The sequence below is a fragment of the Castanea sativa genome, chromosome 2 (assembly GCF_040712315.1).
Source record: "Castanea sativa cultivar Marrone di Chiusa Pesio chromosome 2, ASM4071231v1".
NCBI lineage: Eukaryota > Viridiplantae > Streptophyta > Magnoliopsida > Fagales > Fagaceae > Castanea > Castanea sativa.
In genome coordinates this window covers 30,285,443-30,304,945 of record NC_134014.1, presented here as the reverse complement: position 1 = coordinate 30,304,945, position 19,503 = coordinate 30,285,443, and the positions used below count along the sequence as shown (strand labels likewise).

General features: G+C 34.9%; 2 protein-coding genes across 6 annotated transcripts; both read left to right on the top strand.

Annotated features, from left to right (window-relative positions):
- Positions 1 to 5,062: 5,062 nt before the first annotated feature.
- Positions 5,063 to 10,201, top strand: LOC142624299 (uncharacterized). Its single transcript, XM_075797830.1, has 6 exons — positions 5,063 to 5,220; positions 5,324 to 5,378; positions 5,662 to 5,712; positions 7,771 to 7,862; positions 7,936 to 8,013; positions 9,737 to 10,201. The coding sequence occupies exons 1-6, from the start codon at positions 5,165 to 5,167 to the stop codon at positions 9,882 to 9,884; spliced, it is 480 nt and encodes a 159-aa protein (XP_075653945.1). The 5' UTR covers positions 5,063 to 5,164; the 3' UTR covers positions 9,885 to 10,201.
- Positions 10,202 to 12,834: 2,633 nt separating this feature from the next.
- Positions 12,835 to 18,316, top strand: LOC142624298 (UDP-glucuronate:xylan alpha-glucuronosyltransferase 1-like). 5 transcript variants are annotated; one of them, XM_075797824.1, is made up of 5 exons: positions 12,835 to 12,909; positions 13,274 to 13,374; positions 15,152 to 15,346; positions 15,739 to 16,367; positions 17,014 to 18,316. In XM_075797824.1, exons 2-5 carry the CDS (start codon positions 13,310 to 13,312, stop codon positions 18,042 to 18,044), a joined length of 1,920 nt encoding a protein of 639 aa, XP_075653939.1. In that variant the 5' UTR covers positions 12,835 to 12,909; positions 13,274 to 13,309; the 3' UTR covers positions 18,045 to 18,316. The 5 variants fall into 5 exon arrangements, with proteins under 5 accessions (XP_075653939.1, XP_075653944.1, XP_075653941.1 ...); XM_075797829.1 differs by having other exon boundaries at positions 12,843 to 12,909; positions 13,278 to 13,374; XM_075797826.1 differs by lacking the exon at positions 12,835 to 12,909 and adding an exon at positions 12,922 to 12,976.
- The last annotated feature ends 1,187 nt before the right edge of the window (positions 18,317 to 19,503 follow it).

Here is a 19,503-nt window from a genome sequence, read left to right as displayed (position 1 = left end):
TTAAAGTGTAATTCATTAGGTTTCTTAATTAAATTCAAATACATGTTTACCATGACAAATAATATACAAACAATATTATCATTTCTAAGGACAATTAAATTCAATACAGAGTTTAATTGGGAAACATAATGTACTACACTTTAGTTTTATGACTTTATCCTATTAGAAAAAATGAATAACTAAAAAGTGGTAAAATTGAGGGGGTAAAACTGTAGTAAAGGACATGGACATCAGGACAGGGGATATGGTCTTAGGTTCTTAGCAAAATAATAATTAAATAAATAAAGAAAGGATTTGCCAGTGGCTGTGCTTTTAATGGAGAATGGAAAAAACAAAATGAATGAATCTTTTTGGCTGAAAAGTGGGGATTTGAGGTGAGGGAATGGAATTATTATGAAAGACGTGTAGGAAGGGGGGGGGGAGTTTTTTATTTTGTGGGGGCTAGCTCTTAAATCAAAGGGACTGAGGACTAGTTTTACCTATAATTAGAGAGGATTTAAAAAATTTTGGAGGGGCCATGGCCCCCCCAATGCATTACTTAGCTCCGCCCTTGGATTTGACAGTTGTGTGAAGTTTATGGAATAAATTGGCTAAAATTAAAGTTCAAGGAGTGTCATGACCGCTAGTTTAAAGTTCAAGGGGTGTTTGGGCATTTTTCCCCATGTAATATATGAAATACAAAATTTTTAATTCAACATTTACACTAATTGCAAATCTCTCCCATGACGTCTTATTCAAAAGTTTCAGGGGAGTAGATTAAGGGATATTGTATAGTCGTTGGAGACTTGGAGCTGCAACTAATATAGTTGCTGAATTGTGGACTCTTAGGTTATGTTTGGTTAGAGGTGAAATAGAACAGATAGAAAAGAAATGAGAGTAAATAGGTTTTTGGGTTGTTTGGTTAGGAGAGAAAAATAGAATGATTTTTGGTTGGACCCAAGCATTTTCTCCTCGGACCCACCAAAAAAACAAGTCTCTCAAAAGAAAATAAGGTGGAAAACTTGGTTGTTGGGTGCCAATTGTTTTTACAAAATTAGCCCATTTCTTTAAAATTAGTTACCTTACAAGCCTCATCTTGCTTTCATCAATCTTTGTCTTTTCTTCATTTATTTTTGTCTTTATTAATTTCTATCTATATGCAGTAAGGTGTTAACTCTTTTCTTATTCTTTTGTTTCTCCGGTTCTTTGCTTTTATTTTTTAAAACATTGGGCATGATTTTTTTTTAATGAAGGAAGTTTTAATATTGATTGTTTGTTTATTTTTATATTGAGCACAATACTTTAAAAAGGGCATATGAGTCAATTTATACCAATTTTATTTTCCATCCTCTCATTTTTCTTCTCAACCAAATAAATGAGTTTTTCATCTCTCAACTTTTCTATCCTCCCAATCTAACTAGTTAATATTGAAGGTTCATTTGAATATTCAAAATTTAGTAGTAGAGCTTGATGCTAGTTTAGTAGTCTCTTTTATGAAGGGTACTGGTGTAGCTAATGGTGAGCTTATTGCAGTTATTGATGGTTTCAAGATTTCATTGAGAATGTTTCCTCAAGTTGGGATTAAGCATTGCTATAGGGAAACAAAAGTTGTGTTGATGCTTTAACAAGGAGGGAAGCTTGTTGCAAATCAATTTTATTTTATTGATTTTTATTCTCTCAATTATCTCTCTCCGAGTCTCACTCTTTCAATCACCCCTCTCTCTCTTTCTCTCTCTCTCTCTGTGTATTTGTGGTGGTTGGTTTGCCGATGGAAATTGACGTGATTGTTGGTTTGTTGGTGAAGATCAGCATGGGTTTGCTAGTTTGCTAGTGAAGATTGATGTTGTGTAACGACCCAAAAAAAAGTGCTAGCTACATCTGCACTATACTCAAAAGGACTAGTCAAAATTGAGGCTCTTTGTAGTTGTTAATAAAACCCAGATCTACCCAGTAAATACCCGATGTGGGATTCATCACACACCCACACATATCAATCAAATTGGGGCATCACAATCTCCCTCACTTAAATCCCTGATGTCTTCGTTAGGGCTCACTTTGTGGGGTAATGTCTCTAAGCCCACACGGAGTTACCAGGCTGGCTCTGATACCATATGTAACGACCCAAGGAAAAGTGCTAGCCACATCTGCGTTATATCTTAAAAGAACTAGTCACAATTGAGGCTTCTTGTAGTTATTAATAAAGTCTAAATCTACCCAGTAAATATCCGATGTGGGACTCATCACACACCTACACATATCACGCAATCAATTGAATTGGGGTATCACAATATATATGTAACGACCTAAGGAAAAGCGCTAGCCACATCTGCGCTAGCCACATCTGCGCTAGCCACATCTGCGCTATACTCAAAATGACTAGTCACAATTGAGGTTCCTTGTAGTTGTTAATAAAGTCCAAATCTACCCAGTAAATACTTGATGTGGGACTCATCATACACCTACACACATCACACAATTAATCAAATTGGGGCATCACAATCTCTCCCACTTAAATCCCTAACATCCTCGTTAGGGCCCACTTTGTGGGGTAGTGTCTCTAAGCCCACATGGAATTACTAGGCCGGCTCTGATACCATATATAACGACCCAAGAAAAAACGCTAGCCATATCTGCACTATACCTCAAAAGAACTAGTCACAATTGAGGTTCCTTGTAGTTGTTAATAAAACCTAAATCTACCCAGTTAATACCCGATGTGGAACTCATCACACATCCACACACATCACACAATCAATCGAATTAGGGTATCACAATTTCTCCCACTTAAATTCCTAACGTCCTCGTTAGGGTCCATTTTGTGGAGTAGTGTCTCCGAGCCCACACGGGGTTACTGGGCTGGCTCTGATACCATATGCAACGACCCAAGGAAAAGCGCTAACCATATTTGCACTATACCTCAAAAGGACTAGTCACCATTGAGGCTCCTTGTACTTGTTAATAAAACCTATATGTACCTAGTAAATACCCGATGTGAGACTCATCACACACCCACACATATCAATCAAATTAGGGCATCACATGTTGAATTGGGTTTTCTGGTTTTGAGAGTTGTGATTGTGAATGATATAGGTTTGTTATGGTTTTTTGAATGGGTTTGGTGTCCCTTTTGGTGGGTTGTGGAGATGGTGAGTTTTGTTATGGTAATTTTTTATTTGTTATTTTTTTGAAGGATGTGGTGGTTTCATTTTTTTTTTCTCGAGTGGTAGTGAAGCGATAGATTCAAATGGAGAGGAAGAGAGATAGAGAGAAGAAAGAGCTCTAGAGATAGAGAGAATAGGAATGGCAATGGGGTTGGGTTTCTTGTTTCCCACCCCACTCCACTTTCGCTTCGAACGCCTCCTTCTAGTGGGTACCCATCCCGTCACACCCAAATTAAAACTCATAAAACATTAAAAAAAAAAAAATTTCTAACATTTCAAAACCTTCTCAAAGCATAATAATACAACAATTCAAGTAATAAGAAATACAAAAACAGTTCAAACATAGCAATACAACAATTAAAAATATAAACAATGTAAATACGAAAACATAAAAGTATAAATTCAATAATGCAATATAAAAAATCATCATAAATTTTAAGTTAGTAGGCTAAAAACACATATGTATCTCTTATAAAAAAAACTTTTAAAAATATTTTTTAATTATTTAAATATAAACAGAGTAGGTGCAGAGGAAAATGTTAACCCTCTATCTCTTTCCTATTTGTTATGTGGAGTGAGTAAAACCTGTCCATCGAGAGCGGGTGAGGTGGATATCCTCAGGTGTGGGTTTAAATGGCCATCCCTAAAAGAGAAGAAAGAGAAAGAGAGAGTGAAATTAATAAATAAATGAATAGTTTTGTGACTTTTGCATGTTATGAAATAGAAGGGATTTTTTTTTTTCAAAATAACTACAAAAACCAAATAATTTTGTTAGCTAGCTACGTTTCCAAACTATTTAGGAAACTAACAAATCGATTATGTGAGACTCGATTTCACTGTAGCAAATCGAGTTTAAGAGACTCGATTTCTGTGTGCTGGCAAAGCTGAGGTGGGGTAAAAGATCCACGTGGAATTCGAGTCTTTAAGACTCGATTTCCTGTTCACCATCTTCTTCCTTCTTCCTTTGTTCTTTTTTTTTTTTTTTTTTTTTTTTTTTTTTCTCTTTCTCTCTCTCTCTCTCTCTCTCTCTCTCTCTTTTTTTTTTTTTTCATCTGCCATCCCACTCCCTTCTTCCAAGCCCCCAAAAACCCAAGATAGCGCTTCCTTCTTCATCTATATCAATTTCTCAAAATCCCAAATCCAAATCATGATCTCAATCGAAGCAAAGATCCAAACCCAAAAATCATTTCCTATCTTACTTCCTTGTTTCATGTTGCCCCACCACCGTGCCTCCTTTATTTCCACCGCCATTGCTGTAGTCGGTTTCACTCTCTCCTCGCCACCGGTCGTGGATCTCAACGACAGCCACCACCAATTCAAGCTCTGTTTCACAATCTCAATCTCCAAAAAACCCCTATTCTTTTCCACCAAGTAAATTCAAAAAAGCACACAACTCTTTTTGCTCTCTTTCGTAATTGCTACTACTTGATGACCCTGCTTTCATGGCCTCAAAAATCATCCAAATTGTTTCCTTTGAGGTTGAGAAGCAAACTGAGCTCTCTCTGAGGCAAGCCTTTGAGCTTTTGGAACCAAAACTTAAACTCCCATTTGACTTAACAATCCCAGACCAATTCTGGGTTACTGGAAGGAACTCGAGTCATAAAGACTCGAGTTCCACATGAATTTTTTTAATCCATGTCAGTATTATGACTCGAGTTTCACATGGATTTTTTTAATGCACGTCAGCCACACACCTCATGGAAATCAAGTATTTGAAACTCGATTTGCTATAGTGAAATTGACTCTCTCGGACTTGAGTTGTTACTTTCCTAAATAGTTTGTAAATGTTGCTAACTAATAAAATTGTTTGGGCTTTGTAGTTATTTTGAAAAAAAATCCAAAAAGAAGAAATGAGCTATGTTATCAAATAATGAACGGCCCAAGTGCAATTAAAAGCCCAAATAAGGTATAAACTGAAAAGCCCTAGTCCTCTAAGCCTAACTCTATTTGCTTCGTCTTCATTTCGCCCAAAATCCTAGGGTTTTTTAATTTTTAATTTTATCTCTTTCTCACTGTGAAAAAGAATGACGAAGTTGAGGAAGCTAAATCGGCCCACGGGGCACCGAATTTCCATGCTCAGGTTCTCTTTTCATTTCATTCCATTCCCTTTTTTTTTTTTTCTCAGGTTCTCAATTATCGCAATTTTTTTTAATAAAAATTTGCTATTTATATTTATTGTTCAGAACAATGGTGTCCCAGTTGGTGAAGCATGAGCGTATCGAAACCACTGTTGCTAAGGTACACTTTTTTCGTTTTGTTGTTGTTGTTGTGTGGCTGTTTTTACCATTTCAGGGTTTTTGTAGGGTTTTTAATGTTTTAATTTGATATATCAATCTGGTTCTGATTTTTTATGTTCTTTTAAATCATTAATGAAGTCTGTTTGCTTTTTTTTTAGTGAATTTGTTATTTACAGCAAGTTTTTTTACCCTGCTAACTGGGGTTATGGATTTGGGAAATCTGAATTTGTTTTTTGTTTTTAATAATTAATTGAAGGATTTTTATTTTTATTTTTAATTTGCAGGCAAAAGAAATTCGGCGGCTTGCTGATAACATGGTGCAGCTTGGAAAAGAGGTATATGTAACGGCCGGTCTGTGTTAATTTAGTGTTCTTTAAATGGTTGAGTGTTGTTTTCTTGATGCGATTTACCTGGGCATGTTGTTTGGTAACTGAAAGTTATCCAAGAAAATGAAGTTAGCTGTGTGTACTTATGTGCATATTATGACGTGTGTTAGTTTAATATTTGGATGGTATGGAATTGAATCACATAAAGCAAGAAATCAATATGATGTTTATTTATTTATTTTTGAAAAAGATGATAATTTTTGAAAACCAAGTCATATATTGATATGGTTTGCTATAATCTCAGAAATGCACAGAGGCCGATAGATCCAACTCCCTCACATATTTGTACTTGAGTTATTGCTGTGAAACAAAATCTCAAAATGGGTGGAGAAATATATGTGACAACATAATGAAAGATTAGTTACCTTTGAATAACAAAGATTTTTATTTATTTTTTTAAAATTTCTGAAATAACCAATTAGTTGGTTTATAATATGCACAGTATATTTCACAATGGCCTTAAGTTGCAACTCTGTGCTTCATGTAATCTTCACCATAAAGGATCAAGTTATAGATACTTTAAGCTCCCAAGGGTGCAACCCTGACGCCTCGGTGTGTGGAACGCGGAATTGAAATTCTTATAACTACTGTTTGTGAAGAAGTATTGAATCATCCTGACCTTGTTAATATATGAACATTGAAATCAACTTTAAGATTTAAAGATTTTCTTGATAAGTTGAATGGAGTTTAATTTTTGGGTACATACATTGCAAGATCCTTGGAAGTGAAAGGGGAAAAAAAGTGGCTGCCCTGTTGAAGTTTTATTAATTGTTTATTGAAAAGAGATTATATCATATGGTATTTTCCCCCAGCTTTCATTTGGGTGGTGTGTTGTGGAATAGGCATGTATGTTGATCAATATTTTTTTTAGGAATTAGGATGAGACCAAATTGCTTTTTTCCCCGTTTCCCTGAAATCTGTGTGCATTTCCCTCTCTTTGTAAATCATTCTATAAAATGTTTAATGCAAAGACTCAATAGGATATGGTGAAAATTTTCTTTCAAAGTGAAGAAATTCAGCCACTAAGTTTGGAGGCATAAAGGCCAAAAATATGAGAATGTAGAAGCAATTATATGAATGCACAAAGGACAAATAGAAAGATGAAACAATTAATTAAGATATTCTGAAGAAAAATGGCTTGTCATCTCTGTAATCAGTTCATCTTAAAATAGTAAGTATGGGGCCCAAGTTTCAGATGTTTGAACCTCGTATAAAAGAGCAATAAAAGGATCCGTGGAGGCTTGATTTGAGTGCTCAATAACTTTGTATGAGGAGCCAGCTGCATCAGCACCTCGTCTCTTAGCCTTAACCTAATGTAAAATTCATGAGCAACAGAATAAATTTTCTAATAATGTAGTGTGGGCCACATTCTTATGATTACAAGTATGACTCTTTAGGTGGCATTGTGTGGATCCAAAATCAGTGATATCTAGAGTAGCATAGAGTGACATGTAGTTCTTTATATAGTCTTAATTTACTAGTCTTTGGCTCTTCTTAAAAGTTATTTAAAAATTAGAAGTTACAATATGAGCATTAATGTCTTTTTTATAAAATGAGCTCCTCGAGGATCCTAAACTCGTATATTTTGAAATGTAGTGTTTTGGAGGTGCAACTTCATGAACTGAAGGTTTGAGTTTGAAAATTTATATTATAGTATTGCGACTGCCCTAATAAATTTTGGAGTGGAGGGCCTTGCAAGTTGTGATTCCCTCTCTCTCTCTCTAGGTGCTTTCATGTTGCATTTTCTAAATAACAGATTATGTCCCAAAATATTTTACATGCAATCTACTGGTATCTTAATCTGAAGAAATAACATAAAAGTTTAATTTAAAGAAGCTGATTACGTCTTTCAATCTGTTAACCAACCTGGGTTTTACTGTGCTGGCTATGTTTGTGAACTAGGAACTGAAATCCTGAAAATTGGCAATGCATCATTTCAATTGGAAAGTCCATCGTTTTTTGAATATGTCATGCCTATTAATATATTTAGTTCCTTTCTTATTACAGGGTTCCCTTTGTGCTGCTAGGCGTGCTGCAGCTTTTGTGAGAGGAGATGATGTCATTCACAAGCTATTTACAGAACTGGCTTATCGATACAAGTGAATCTCAAACCTGTTACTTTTTCAGTTATTATTCTTATATTTATTACATTGGGCAAATGTTGTGTTCCAGAGATAGAACAGGTGGATACACAAGACTACTGCGGACTCGTATTCGAGTTGGTGATGCTGCTCCAATGGCCTATATTGAGTAAGGCTGTAATTTATTTCTTGACTGGTAATTTTTGTTTGACTAGGAGACTGGTTTTCCATCTGGTTGAACTATAGGTATATATTTTTAATAGATGGATAGTGATAATAGTAATTAATTGGGTAAATTTTACTAACCTATCATGAGGTTTGGACTAATATCAACCAGGTCCAACGCATTTTAAAATTGACCCATTTGGTCCCAAAAACCAATTTGGTCCTAATTAAACACTGTTAGGCCCATCCCAATAGTCACTTAAGCTCAGATCTATTCTCTTTCTCCTCCCTCTGATTCTCTCGTCTACCTATCTTCTCTCATCTCAAATTTTCTCATCTTTCCCTAACCCTAAACTCAGATCCTCCAAAACCTCATGGCTACCACATCAAGCCACAGTCACCGTGAGCCTTTACCGCGGTGGCTCTCTCTCTCTCTCTCTCAAGCTCAGCCATGGCCAAACACCACAAAGCGCACACCACCACAAATGGCAGCTGAGCTCAACAGCACCACCTCAACCGCCGGCCACTGACTCTTACTCTTTATTTCTCTCTTATTCTCTTCTCTCTTTTTTTTCCTCATTTATTTTCTTCTTTTTTTTTTTCTCATTTATTTTCTAATAAACGAACCCCCTTTTGTGTTTGGTTTTTGGTTTGGTTAATTTAGTTGAGTTTTCTGTTGGCTGTAGGGATTTAGTGATTTTGATTTGGATTTGTAAAATGGAGTACTAGGTGTTTTGAGCTTTGGCTATTAGGGTTTTGAAAATGGGATTTTGGGGTTGATTTCAAAATGGGTTTGGATGTACTGTGTATATGTGCCTGAATCAGTGATGGGTAAGATTTGTATGTGGTGGTGAGGCAGTGATTTTGTTTGGTTTTGTACAGGAGAAGAGTTTGATGGATTCATTAGTCAAAATTTGTGTATATATTTTCTGTGTACATGTTTCACCAATTTGGTATTTGTTTGGCTGAGTTTGGCGTACAAACTGAGGAGAAAAGAGAGGGGTATGGGTTTGGCTAGGTATGGTGTACAAACAGGGAGAGAAGAGAGGGACAAAAGAGAAGATAGAGGGACAAGTTAGAATCAGAGAGAGGAGAGAGAGAAGAGAGGGACTACGGCATTAATGGTGTTTAGGGACTACATTGGTTTAAGGGACGAGGTTGTTTAAAATGTCTTGGACCTAGTTAGCATTAGCCCAAACCTCAGGATAAGTTAGTGAAATTTACCTTAATTATATTAGTGTCTTGTTTGTGGCAATGTTGACTGTCCTCTAAATAAGATGTTACAGTAAGGATTTTTTAACAATTGAAATTTTCAGTTTCAAATTTGTGATTCCATTAAGTTAGCTTGTTGGGGGCAGAGAATACATTTGTGATTCTTGTAAAAGCTTCGTTTGAATTTTTTTTATCAAGTTCCTAGGATAAGCTTCTTTTGAATGGATATCCAAGAGAATCCTTTTTTTTTTTTTTGGATAGGTAATATCCAAAAGAATCTTTATTCTATTTAATGGTTTATTTTCTCTTTTCATAGTTAGATGCATCATTGACACTTCTCAATATTTTTCTAAGTTAAAAAAAAAAGAAAAAAGAAAAGAAAACTATAATGTTGATGCAATGCAGTAGGAAATTCACTCATTTTCCTGAAACAGACTCATTAACTTATTTGAGTTTTTGCTGAATCTTCTGTGAGTTTGGTCTTGTTACTTAAATTGTTAGTCAATATCAAACAGGTTTATTGACCGAGAAAATGAACTTAGACAGTCGAAGCCCCCAACTCCTCAACCACCACAAAAAGCTCCCCTTGATCCTTGGACAAGATCCAGGCTCCAAAAGCAGTTCGCCCCACCTAAAGAGGAGAAATCAGAGCCTGAGATATGAATCCTTACATTGTGAACATCAGATTTTGTTTCATAGTTAGCTTGGAGCCATTGGAACATCCTAATTTCTTCTAGGCTCTATTCATTTTAGCTGAAGAGTGCTGTATGATGTAAAATAAATCATGTGTAAACCCCTTTCACACAGTTTTAAAAAAGTTCATCATCTGTTTTGTTTGGTTTTCATAGAAATATCAGGAGTCCAAGAGGGAATTGGAAGGTAGTTTGAATTCATGTTATAAGCACCGAATTAGTGAATTGCTGGTTATTATTGTTATCAGCACCTAAGGAATTGTACTTGCATATTTCTCATTACTCACCTACAAATATGTATATTTTAGAGAGGTGTGGTAGAGGGCACACATACACATTATAATTAGCGTCTATTAACTAATTTATATAGCAGAATTTGACACTCACCCACAGAAATGGCAATGTATGATATCACTTGAACTGCTGGGCATGCCTAATCAACCGGAGTCCACATCAAAAGAAAGTTGAGGATTGGAAACCAAGGCAACTTTTTAGCATGCTAGTTATAAACTACTATAAAGTTGAGGATTCACGCAACAAGCATAAAATATGGCCCATAGTCTCCTTGTTACTTTGTAGACATCCTTTAAACTTGGCCATATGCAGAGATTATGTTATATTATATCTAACGTTTGAATATTACAGAGGCTGCACGGTTTTGCTAGTAATCGAAACAAGCATTGCATTTTTTATATACTATTCTACCATAAAGACAAATGCAATAAGACCAATCTGGTCAATATATGTTACAGTTTAACCACACTTGACACAACATAACGTAACTCAAGTCGATCTTTTTCTTGTTGATACTCAGTTATCAAAAGCGCTGAGAAACCCACATCAAAATCAATTTGGTAGTGGTTCTCACATCTTATAGAATGTACAATAGTCAAAATCCAACACGTCAGTATGGACTATGGATGATACAAAAAAAAAAAGCCAGACTAGACTGCCATTCGGTCGCTTTGCTTCCAATACAATACAACATACAGACTGTGTTACGTCTCTATATTCCCATAGCCTTTTTCCTATTTTAGAGGGAAAATATATTGTACTCTTTTAAAATATAAATATAAATATAAAGTGTATTGTGAATACACGCTGCATGGGAGGGAGATGGAGTAACAAAGAGATACGTAGCGATGGGTGCACGGCTTCCATCAGAAAACAAATAGTCCCTACTCTTTTATCACATAAACGTGTCCAGTTGCCAACCGTGTTGCTCCAAACATTGCTTTCTTAGGCTTTGTACATCATTGTTTGAACTTTTAATACACTGTAAACCTTTTTTTTGTTTTTTGTTTTTGTGGATTGACTCTCTTTACGTGAATGCAAAGATTATAATAAGAGTTGGACCAGAAATGGGCGGTTCATCTTACATATAAGGCAATCGTACTTTTTCCTAATCTCTCTCTCTCTCTCTCTCTCTCTCTCTCTCTCTCTCATTCATTTTTGCCTATTTATTGTGGCTTTGACCAAGTTAATTATTTCTTATATTTTGTGTCTGGTGGCATAGTAGTTTGAAAAAGACCCTTAAACCTATATCACTTATCGAAAATCCATATTACTTATGTGATAAGAAAATTGTCATCTGTAATTATCTGCTTGATTGTCAGTTAGGTGTTGCATTGCATTGTCAGTTTGTCACTCCTATTTCTTGTAAAAACATTCAACGTTCATTACCTTTAAAACTTGACAGAAACTAAATTAATTTGAACTGAAAATCAGTAGTAACAAAATAACAATAACAATAACCACAACCACCTGCTGCTTAACCAATGCAATTGATAAATGAGAGATTAAGGAATTTGTCTAATCGGGTAATTTAAAACGGGAAATTCATGGATTGTATTATCAATCAGACTCATTTTGGGGAATGTTCTCAAAATGACTTCAAAATAATCATTACTTTCTCTCTTTGGTTAGTAAGACGGGACATATAACTCCTTTACTCCAAATCTAATTCAATATCAACTAAAACAGTTGTTTTCATCAACCTAATCTGCCTAGTTGCAACTACTTTCAAATAATGACATTTTTTTTATTGCCTTCTTTTAAAAATATAAGAAAAAAAAAAAGAAAAGAAAAACACTTAACTATAAAATAACTGTTTTATGGTGGTACTTGGTAACCGCACCATTTGATAGATTGGTGGCAACTTCTCTTTTGTTTTTTTTTCCCTCTCTCATATTCAAAGTAAAGAAAGTACTAATAACTAGTATAAACTTTTTACTGTCTTTTCTTGATAAGTTTACTTTGTCAGTGCTTAAATGTTCTATTTAAGGAATTTTAATGTAGTAGTAAATCTTATAAGGCTACCACCAATAACTGATTTAATTCCAAAACCAACAAGCTTAGGTCTAACATATAATGTTTGTCTAACTTGTCATGTTGCATACTAATTAAATCTGTCAACACTGCAGAAACATTAGAATGGATTAATCAACCAAGAAAAAAAATATTTGTCATGATTAATGAGTAACAAGTAACACAGATGAACTCAAGGTGTAACACAATCAGATGGAGACCACCACGTCTCAAGAATTGGAGATCACTAATTCTAATTCACTCTTCTTTATTCTCTGTGGGAGCAAAATACACTTATCCAAAATATGGTCGGAGGATTTTGTGCCTAATTGATGTCATTATTGCTTTTACATAAAAAATCCAACACGATTTGTGGTAAATTACTTATTTGCTAGTGACTGAAATTGCTAAAAAAAAAATAAAAATGCCCTTTAATTTCCTCAGTCCAAACTGTACTTCTAGGTAAAAAGGTGAAGAAAAGGTGCATAACTAAAAAAAATGGAAAAAAACAAAAAGGATAAGAAAAAAGTAGGTGACAAAAAAAAAAACTAAACAAAAATAAAAATTATGAAGTGGAAAGACATTTCAAATAGACGTTACTTTGTCTATATTGTCTCTGCTACCTTACTGTGCTCTCAACCTCCCTCCCTCAACCATCCTCTTATTTAGTAAAGCTCCAAGCATCACAGGTCTGCTATGATCTCTCTCTTTCTCTCAAATGCATGCTGCCTCTTTGTTGCATAGATTGATTCATAGGTTTGACATCTGAGTTTTAGAATTTGGTTTCTAAGTTCCTTGAGTTAAAATATGGTAGCTGCTCGCATGCTATTTTTCTAAAAGCATAATCTATCTTTATCTCTTTCTTATTCTATACATACACACACACACACACACACACACACACACACATATATATATATACACTTAGTTGCTTGTTGACTTCTGTTTTATTAAACCTCAACAACTTGTATACCCAATTCCTAAAGTTTGTATTAATTTTGATATCTTTCTTAAATCTTAAATTTATGTTTTTATTTTCTCACTTACTTCTAGACAGATGTTGCAATCTTCTTTTTCTGATAAATCGGTATGAGAGGAGCAATGGGTACATCCCCTCATGCTGTTGAGGCTAGACATCGGTTGTCTTCATCAATGTGAGTTTATTCTCCTTTGCTGTGCATTATTTACAATATAACAATTATAAAATAAAAAAAGCAACTTTAACCATGAAAGTTCCTATTTTTATGAAGTATCATTTCTGGTTAGATCACTACTTAGGCTCGCTGTCCATATGTTTTGATTCAATGCTTACAGAAATCATGACATGACACTTTCGAACTATAAAATGCTTACATAAAAGGGCTTGGCATTTTTCTTTTTATCTTGAATCTTTTTGTAATTATTAATGATTGAAGCTATTAATATGATATGAAATATGTCTTTCATTTTGTCATAATTTTTAATTGAGATCTTAAAGTTAGCACTTCTTACAAGCTCCTTTGTTTTAATGGGTCCTTTATTATTGAGAAACAGTTTATGCTTCAAAATAATTATTGCATTAGTTTTGCAGTTCCAAAATTTTCTGAGATACACTGTCATTTCATCAGATAAGTATTAAACCGTGTTATTAAGTTGATTGTATATTTGGAACTGATTTGAACAATGTTAATATTCAATCACATTGCCTAGGTAGGAAATAAACATTCCGAGTCTTGAGTTTGATGTATCATAATTGTGTAAGTTTTGAATTCTTGAAAAGATCTTTGGGTATATCTAATCTTAGTGCCGGCTTTCTCCAGATAGATTCCTGGTATAGCATTGATTCAAAAGATCTGCATTCTGAGCTTGACAAGTTTTTCCTTTGTTTGGATCTAAATCTTCTTTAAATTTTCAAAAAATGAACAAAGATTGGACTTCTAGTTTTAGGTTGGAATTATATCTGAAAATTATTAACTAACAGATGTTCTCCACCACGTCTGATTTAATATGCATACATGATGTGTGCTGATAACAATAATGAATTAGTCAGTATTAACACTTCCAATCAAGCTAGCAATAGGAAATTTACAAATTTCTTCCAGAAATCACATATTTGCAGAAATTATAAAGGTGTAAATATCACACAAGTACTATTTATAATTCTAGTGAAGAAATGGGAGTGAGAAGCTTCTAGATGTGTTTGTGACAAAAGCACAAAAGCTAGGCCAATACAACAGAAAAAAATAACATAAGGGAAACTACTGGATCTTGGAAACCTGACCCATATTAACTAAATGTAGGCTATACTGGAAACATATGAGAGAAATTTTCCAGGAAAAATAATATTTACTTTTAAAGAAAAGGTAAGAACTAGGAAAAAAAGAGCATTTGAGATAGGGACTATATATTTTTGGAAGGAGAATATTATGAAGAGTATGAACTCTGTGCCAAAGGAATTAAAATGATCATTTGAGAGGTGAAATCGTACTATCTTTGAAAAAGTTTTCTGAACAGTATAAACTCAAAAGAGAATGACCGGAGTAATTATTTGATTTGTTAACATAATTGATTCTAACTCCATGCCAAAGCATTTGAATTCATGCATGAGTTACGTAGGTTAAGCTTTTTGGTTACCCTAATCTGGAAGTTGACATTTTATAAAATTCTCACTTATGGGGAAAACAAAGAAAATTAAGTAAAAGTAGCATCAACTTAATGTATGTTCTAAAGCAGTTGTCAATTCCTTGTCTTCCATGTTTTCTTCTATTTGTTTGTTCTTTGGTAATACAGCCACTTGAAGCTTTTTACCATCTCAAGTTTCAGCATGAATGTCATGAAGTACCTTCACCATTTCAGTTACCCAGAATGTCATCAATTACACAAAACTTGTATTGATTTTTCTTTTTTCTTATTTATTTACTAATTTGTTATTGAATTTACAACTTGGAACAGTGAAGACATCTATAAAAGAAGAACAAACAAAAGCAAAGCTAAGCCTTTCCATATTTCCTTTCAAGAAAAAAGTTCAAGATGCAAGTTTCCTCTTCTGAAATTTGTCTTACTAATTATTGTATCTGGCACTTTTATAACACTCCTATACTCTCCAGAGGTTTACAATAACAATCAGCCAGTACATGCTGGTTCTAGGTATGTACTGTTCTATTCTTGAAAGTGATTCTACTGATATCTGAACTTTTGCTATGTCATAATTTTTCAATTTCTTCCCCTTGGGAAAGGACTAGAGCCAAGGTATACACACAAGAATAATATTCTAATGTGGTGTAGTGGGGAAAAAGATGAATTACATGTTGGAATCAAGATTGTCGGTAAAATTCTTGATGTATTTGTAAAATCATGCTATGCAATTCCACTATTTTTTGTTCACTCTTTAATCACTTGCTGACCTGATTTTCAATTGCGAAACGACATTGCACCAATGAAATCAAATATTACTAACTGGGTTATAGGTGTTATAAGTTGGCACTTGTAGTGAAGAAAAAAAATTAGCTACTGACTAAAGCAAAATTTAAATAATGCAGGCCGAGTTTCGTGAACAGCTGGATATGGGGTGGATCAGATCCTCGTTATATATCAAATCTTGATATTGACTGGGATGATATTATGAAAGTTCTTGAGAAGGTGACTGATAATAATGAAAATCAGGGAATTGGACTTTTAAACTTCAATGAGAATGAAATCAACCACTGGAAGCAGCTTATTCCTGATGCCAAAACCGTTGTTCTGCACCTGGACTATGCTGCAAAAAATGTGACTTGGGATTCCTTATACCCAGAATGGATTGATGAGGAAGAAGAATCTGAAGTTCCCATTTGCCCATCTTTACCAAGGCTTAAAGCTCTGGGAATACGGCTTGATCTCATAGCTGTTAAACTTCCTTGTCGAAATGAGGGGAATTGGTCAAGAGATGTGGCTCGGTTGCACCTGCAGCTTGCAGCTGCTGGTTTAGCAGCCTCTGCCAAAGGCTTTTATCCTGTGCATTTGCTTTTTGTTACCAGTTGTTTTCCAATACCAAATCTTTTTACTTGCAAGGACCTTGTTGCACGTGAAGGAAATGCATGGTTATACAAACCACGCTTGAATGCATTGAGAGAAAAAGTACAGCTCCCAGTAGGTTCTTGCGAACTTGCACTTCCTCTCCGGGGAAATGGTCAGTACAAATCTTGCATTTATATAATATCCTTAATACTCTCTCTCTCTCTCTCTCTCTCTCTCTCTCTCCCACACACACAATTCTTAATAGTACCATGGAGGTATTATCTCCTTGGCATGACAGCTCAAGTACACACCATAGCCACACTTGACTGGGGTTCTGTGTCATTTGCTTACTAGTCATCCCTCAACATGTTAACGATATGCATGATTGTTGCCAGCATCTTTTTGAATCATAACCTGGTAATTTTAGTTTTTAGAGGCCTTTTATCCTGCATTATGAAAAAAAAAAACACTATACCTATGCATGATGTGAGAACTCATGAACCACCAAGGCACACAGCTAAAGAAAACACAATTGAATTTGAGTCTCACAGGTCACAGCACTATAGCAATTTGTGTAAGAACTTAGAATATTGATAGAGTGATTTATTATTCTATGTGTTTTTGTTGAATTTTGCTAATAAAAAATTAAACTAGACATGCTACACACTCACTTGATAGGTATTGACTTGGTCATATGGTTTTCCATCTTCATTTTGATGTTATTAATGCACAAAAAGTTTTATCACTGAAATTAAAAAGAAATATATTCCTTCAAACATTTATTTAAATAGAAATCTAATGCAATCCTGGAAATACAGAGATGGTTTACACAGGCAATGTGCACCGAGAAGCATATGCAACAATTCTCCATTCAGCTCATGTTTATGTTTGTGGAGCTATTGCTGCTGCCCAGAGCATCCGCATGTCTGGGTCCACCCGAGACCTTGTGATACTTGTAGATGAGACAATCAGTAGATACCACAGAAGTGGACTTGAGGCTGCAGGATGGAAGATTAGGACAATTCAAAGGATAAGGAACCCAAAAGCTGAGAAGGATGCATATAATGAATGGAATTACAGCAAGTTCCGGTTATGGCAGTTAACAGATTATGACAGGATCATTTTCATTGATGCTGATTTGCTTATACTCAGAAACATTGATTTCTTATTTAAGATGCCACAGATTTCTGCAACAGGGAACAATGGTACACTTTTTAACTCCGGTGTAATGGTTATTGAGCCATCAAATTGTACTTTCCAACTTTTGATGGATCACATTAATGAGTTTGAGTCCTACAACGGAGGGGACCAAGGATACTTGAATGAAGTTTTTACATGGTGGCATAGGATTCCAAAACACATGAACTTCTTGAAGAATTTCTGGATTGGTGATGATGAAGAGGTAAAGCAAATGAAAACTAGGCTCTTTGGTGCTGAGCCTCCAGTTCTGTATGTCCTTCACTATCTGGGTGTGAAGCCATGGCTGTGCTTCCGTGACTATGATTGTAATTGGAATGTTGATATATTCCAAGAGTTTGCCAGTGATGTAGCTCATGAAAAGTGGTGGAAAGTACATGATGCAATGCCAATGCTGTTGCAGCAGTTTTGCCTGTTGCAATCAAAGCAAAAGGCACAACTAGAATGGGACCGTAGGCAAGCTGAGATGGCAAACTACACAGATGGTCATTGGAGAATTAAAGTTAAGGATCAACGTTTAAAGAAATGCATAGACACTTACTGCTCCTGGAAGAGCATGTTAAAGCACTGGGGTGAGACAAATTGGACAGATGAGGACCCTTTTACTCCATCGCCTCCTGCAATTTCAAGAGCATCCCTCTCTAGAATGTGAGTTATAGATTCTATTCTTCTCATCAAACTTTTGCCTTCAGAATCTGTGTCCTCACTATGCTCATGCCTTCATAATGTAAATCGCATAGTTCCAAGGACTTCATTTTTTTTCCCCATCTTTTTAATTCCTGAAAGTGTTTTTGACCCATTCTTTACTCTGGGTATTATAAACTTCCTCACCTTTGATAAGGTTGATATATTTACAGTTACAGATTGCTACCAGAATTACTAGTCATCTCATAAGAGAAAGCTTCCTGATTTTCCGCTATTTTATATCATTTCTCACTGTTCCATTTAGGCAACCTTATTTTCAGTTACCAATTCATGACATTGAGATTCAAAATTGACATGAACTTTCATGTCCACTTGATTACAATTATCAGAAGAGCCACTGTCAGAATGCTATAAACTAGAACATAGGTATTGCAGAATTCAAGGCTGATGTTCTTTATGGTGAACAGACTTTCTATAGAAGTCCATTAGTCCTCCCACCCGAACCTAACAAGCAAACTTGTGAAGTTTATGCAGTGGGCCAATGATTGTTGGAATACTTTATCCATTCATAACCTTGTTCTATTTTAATATCATTCATTATTACAAGCTACTCTGCTTTTCAAAGAGCACCAGACAACCTGGAAATTGATTACCAATTTCACCACCACACCAAATAGCGGAACAGCCCATTATTGCTTTCGTTAGTGGGTAAATATACTTGTTTCATCTTGAGAAAAGTAAGCTATAAAGCCCTACATAATACAAACACAAGATTTCTGAGTTAATTCGTAGGATCAACGACTTCTGCTATGCTTTAGACTATAGCAGTTTCTTAGGGAGTAATAGAATCACTAGTACCTAAGAATTTCATTCAAAAGTGTGTACGTACCCTTCAACTAACTAGTTTGCATATAACTTATCAAAAAACTAATTTGCATATAGGATACACTTTCCCAAGGAAATAACATGAAAACTGGCTAAAGCTCAAGTCATAGAGGAAATGAAAAGGATTGGAGTTATATGTTGACAAATGTATTTATATTATAAAATAAGACAAACTGGCAAAAGCTCAAGTCATAGAGGAAATGCATAGGATTGGAGTTATATGTTGACAAATGTATTTATATTAAAAAATAAAACAAAGAGAGAAGAAGGGAAACATACTCCAACAACTTAAATGAAGTGTTGGAAGTTTTACAAGTCATGAGTGAGGCCGTAGTCCGTGAGCATGTAGAGATGATTTCCAGGTCATGACTAACATAAAATTTCTGCTAGGTTTGCAGTAATAAACTAAAGCAATTGTGTTTGAAGTCATTTTAACAAGGAAGCAGGTCCACCTGCATTTCATGCAAAATTGAGTTTGAAATCTTTGAGGTTCAAAAGAGTTCTGATCATTTAAAATGATGAAATGCTGTGACTATATTGTGTGTAATCTATTTTGAAAACTGAGATTGCCTATTATAACA

Bases quoted from the DNA above. Each gene is read 5' to 3' on its own strand.
- LOC142624299 (XM_075797830.1), top strand. From the start codon at position 5,165: ATGACGAAGTTGAGGAAGCTAAATCGGCCCACGGGGCACCGAATTTCC. The intron at 5,221-5,323 runs GTTCTCTTTTCA...TTTATTGTTCAG, and splicing joins CACCGAATTTCCATGCTCAG to AACAATGGTGTCCCAGTTGG. The intron at 5,713-7,770 runs GTATATGTAACG...TTCTTATTACAG, and splicing joins TGGTGCAGCTTGGAAAAGAG to GGTTCCCTTTGTGCTGCTAG.
- LOC142624298 (XM_075797824.1), top strand. From the start codon at position 13,310: ATGAGAGGAGCAATGGGTACATCCCCTCATGCTGTTGAGGCTAGACAT. The intron at 13,375-15,151 runs GTGAGTTTATTC...AACTTGGAACAG, and splicing joins CATCGGTTGTCTTCATCAAT to TGAAGACATCTATAAAAGAA. The intron at 16,368-17,013 runs GTCAGTACAAAT...CTGGAAATACAG, and splicing joins ACTTCCTCTCCGGGGAAATG to AGATGGTTTACACAGGCAAT.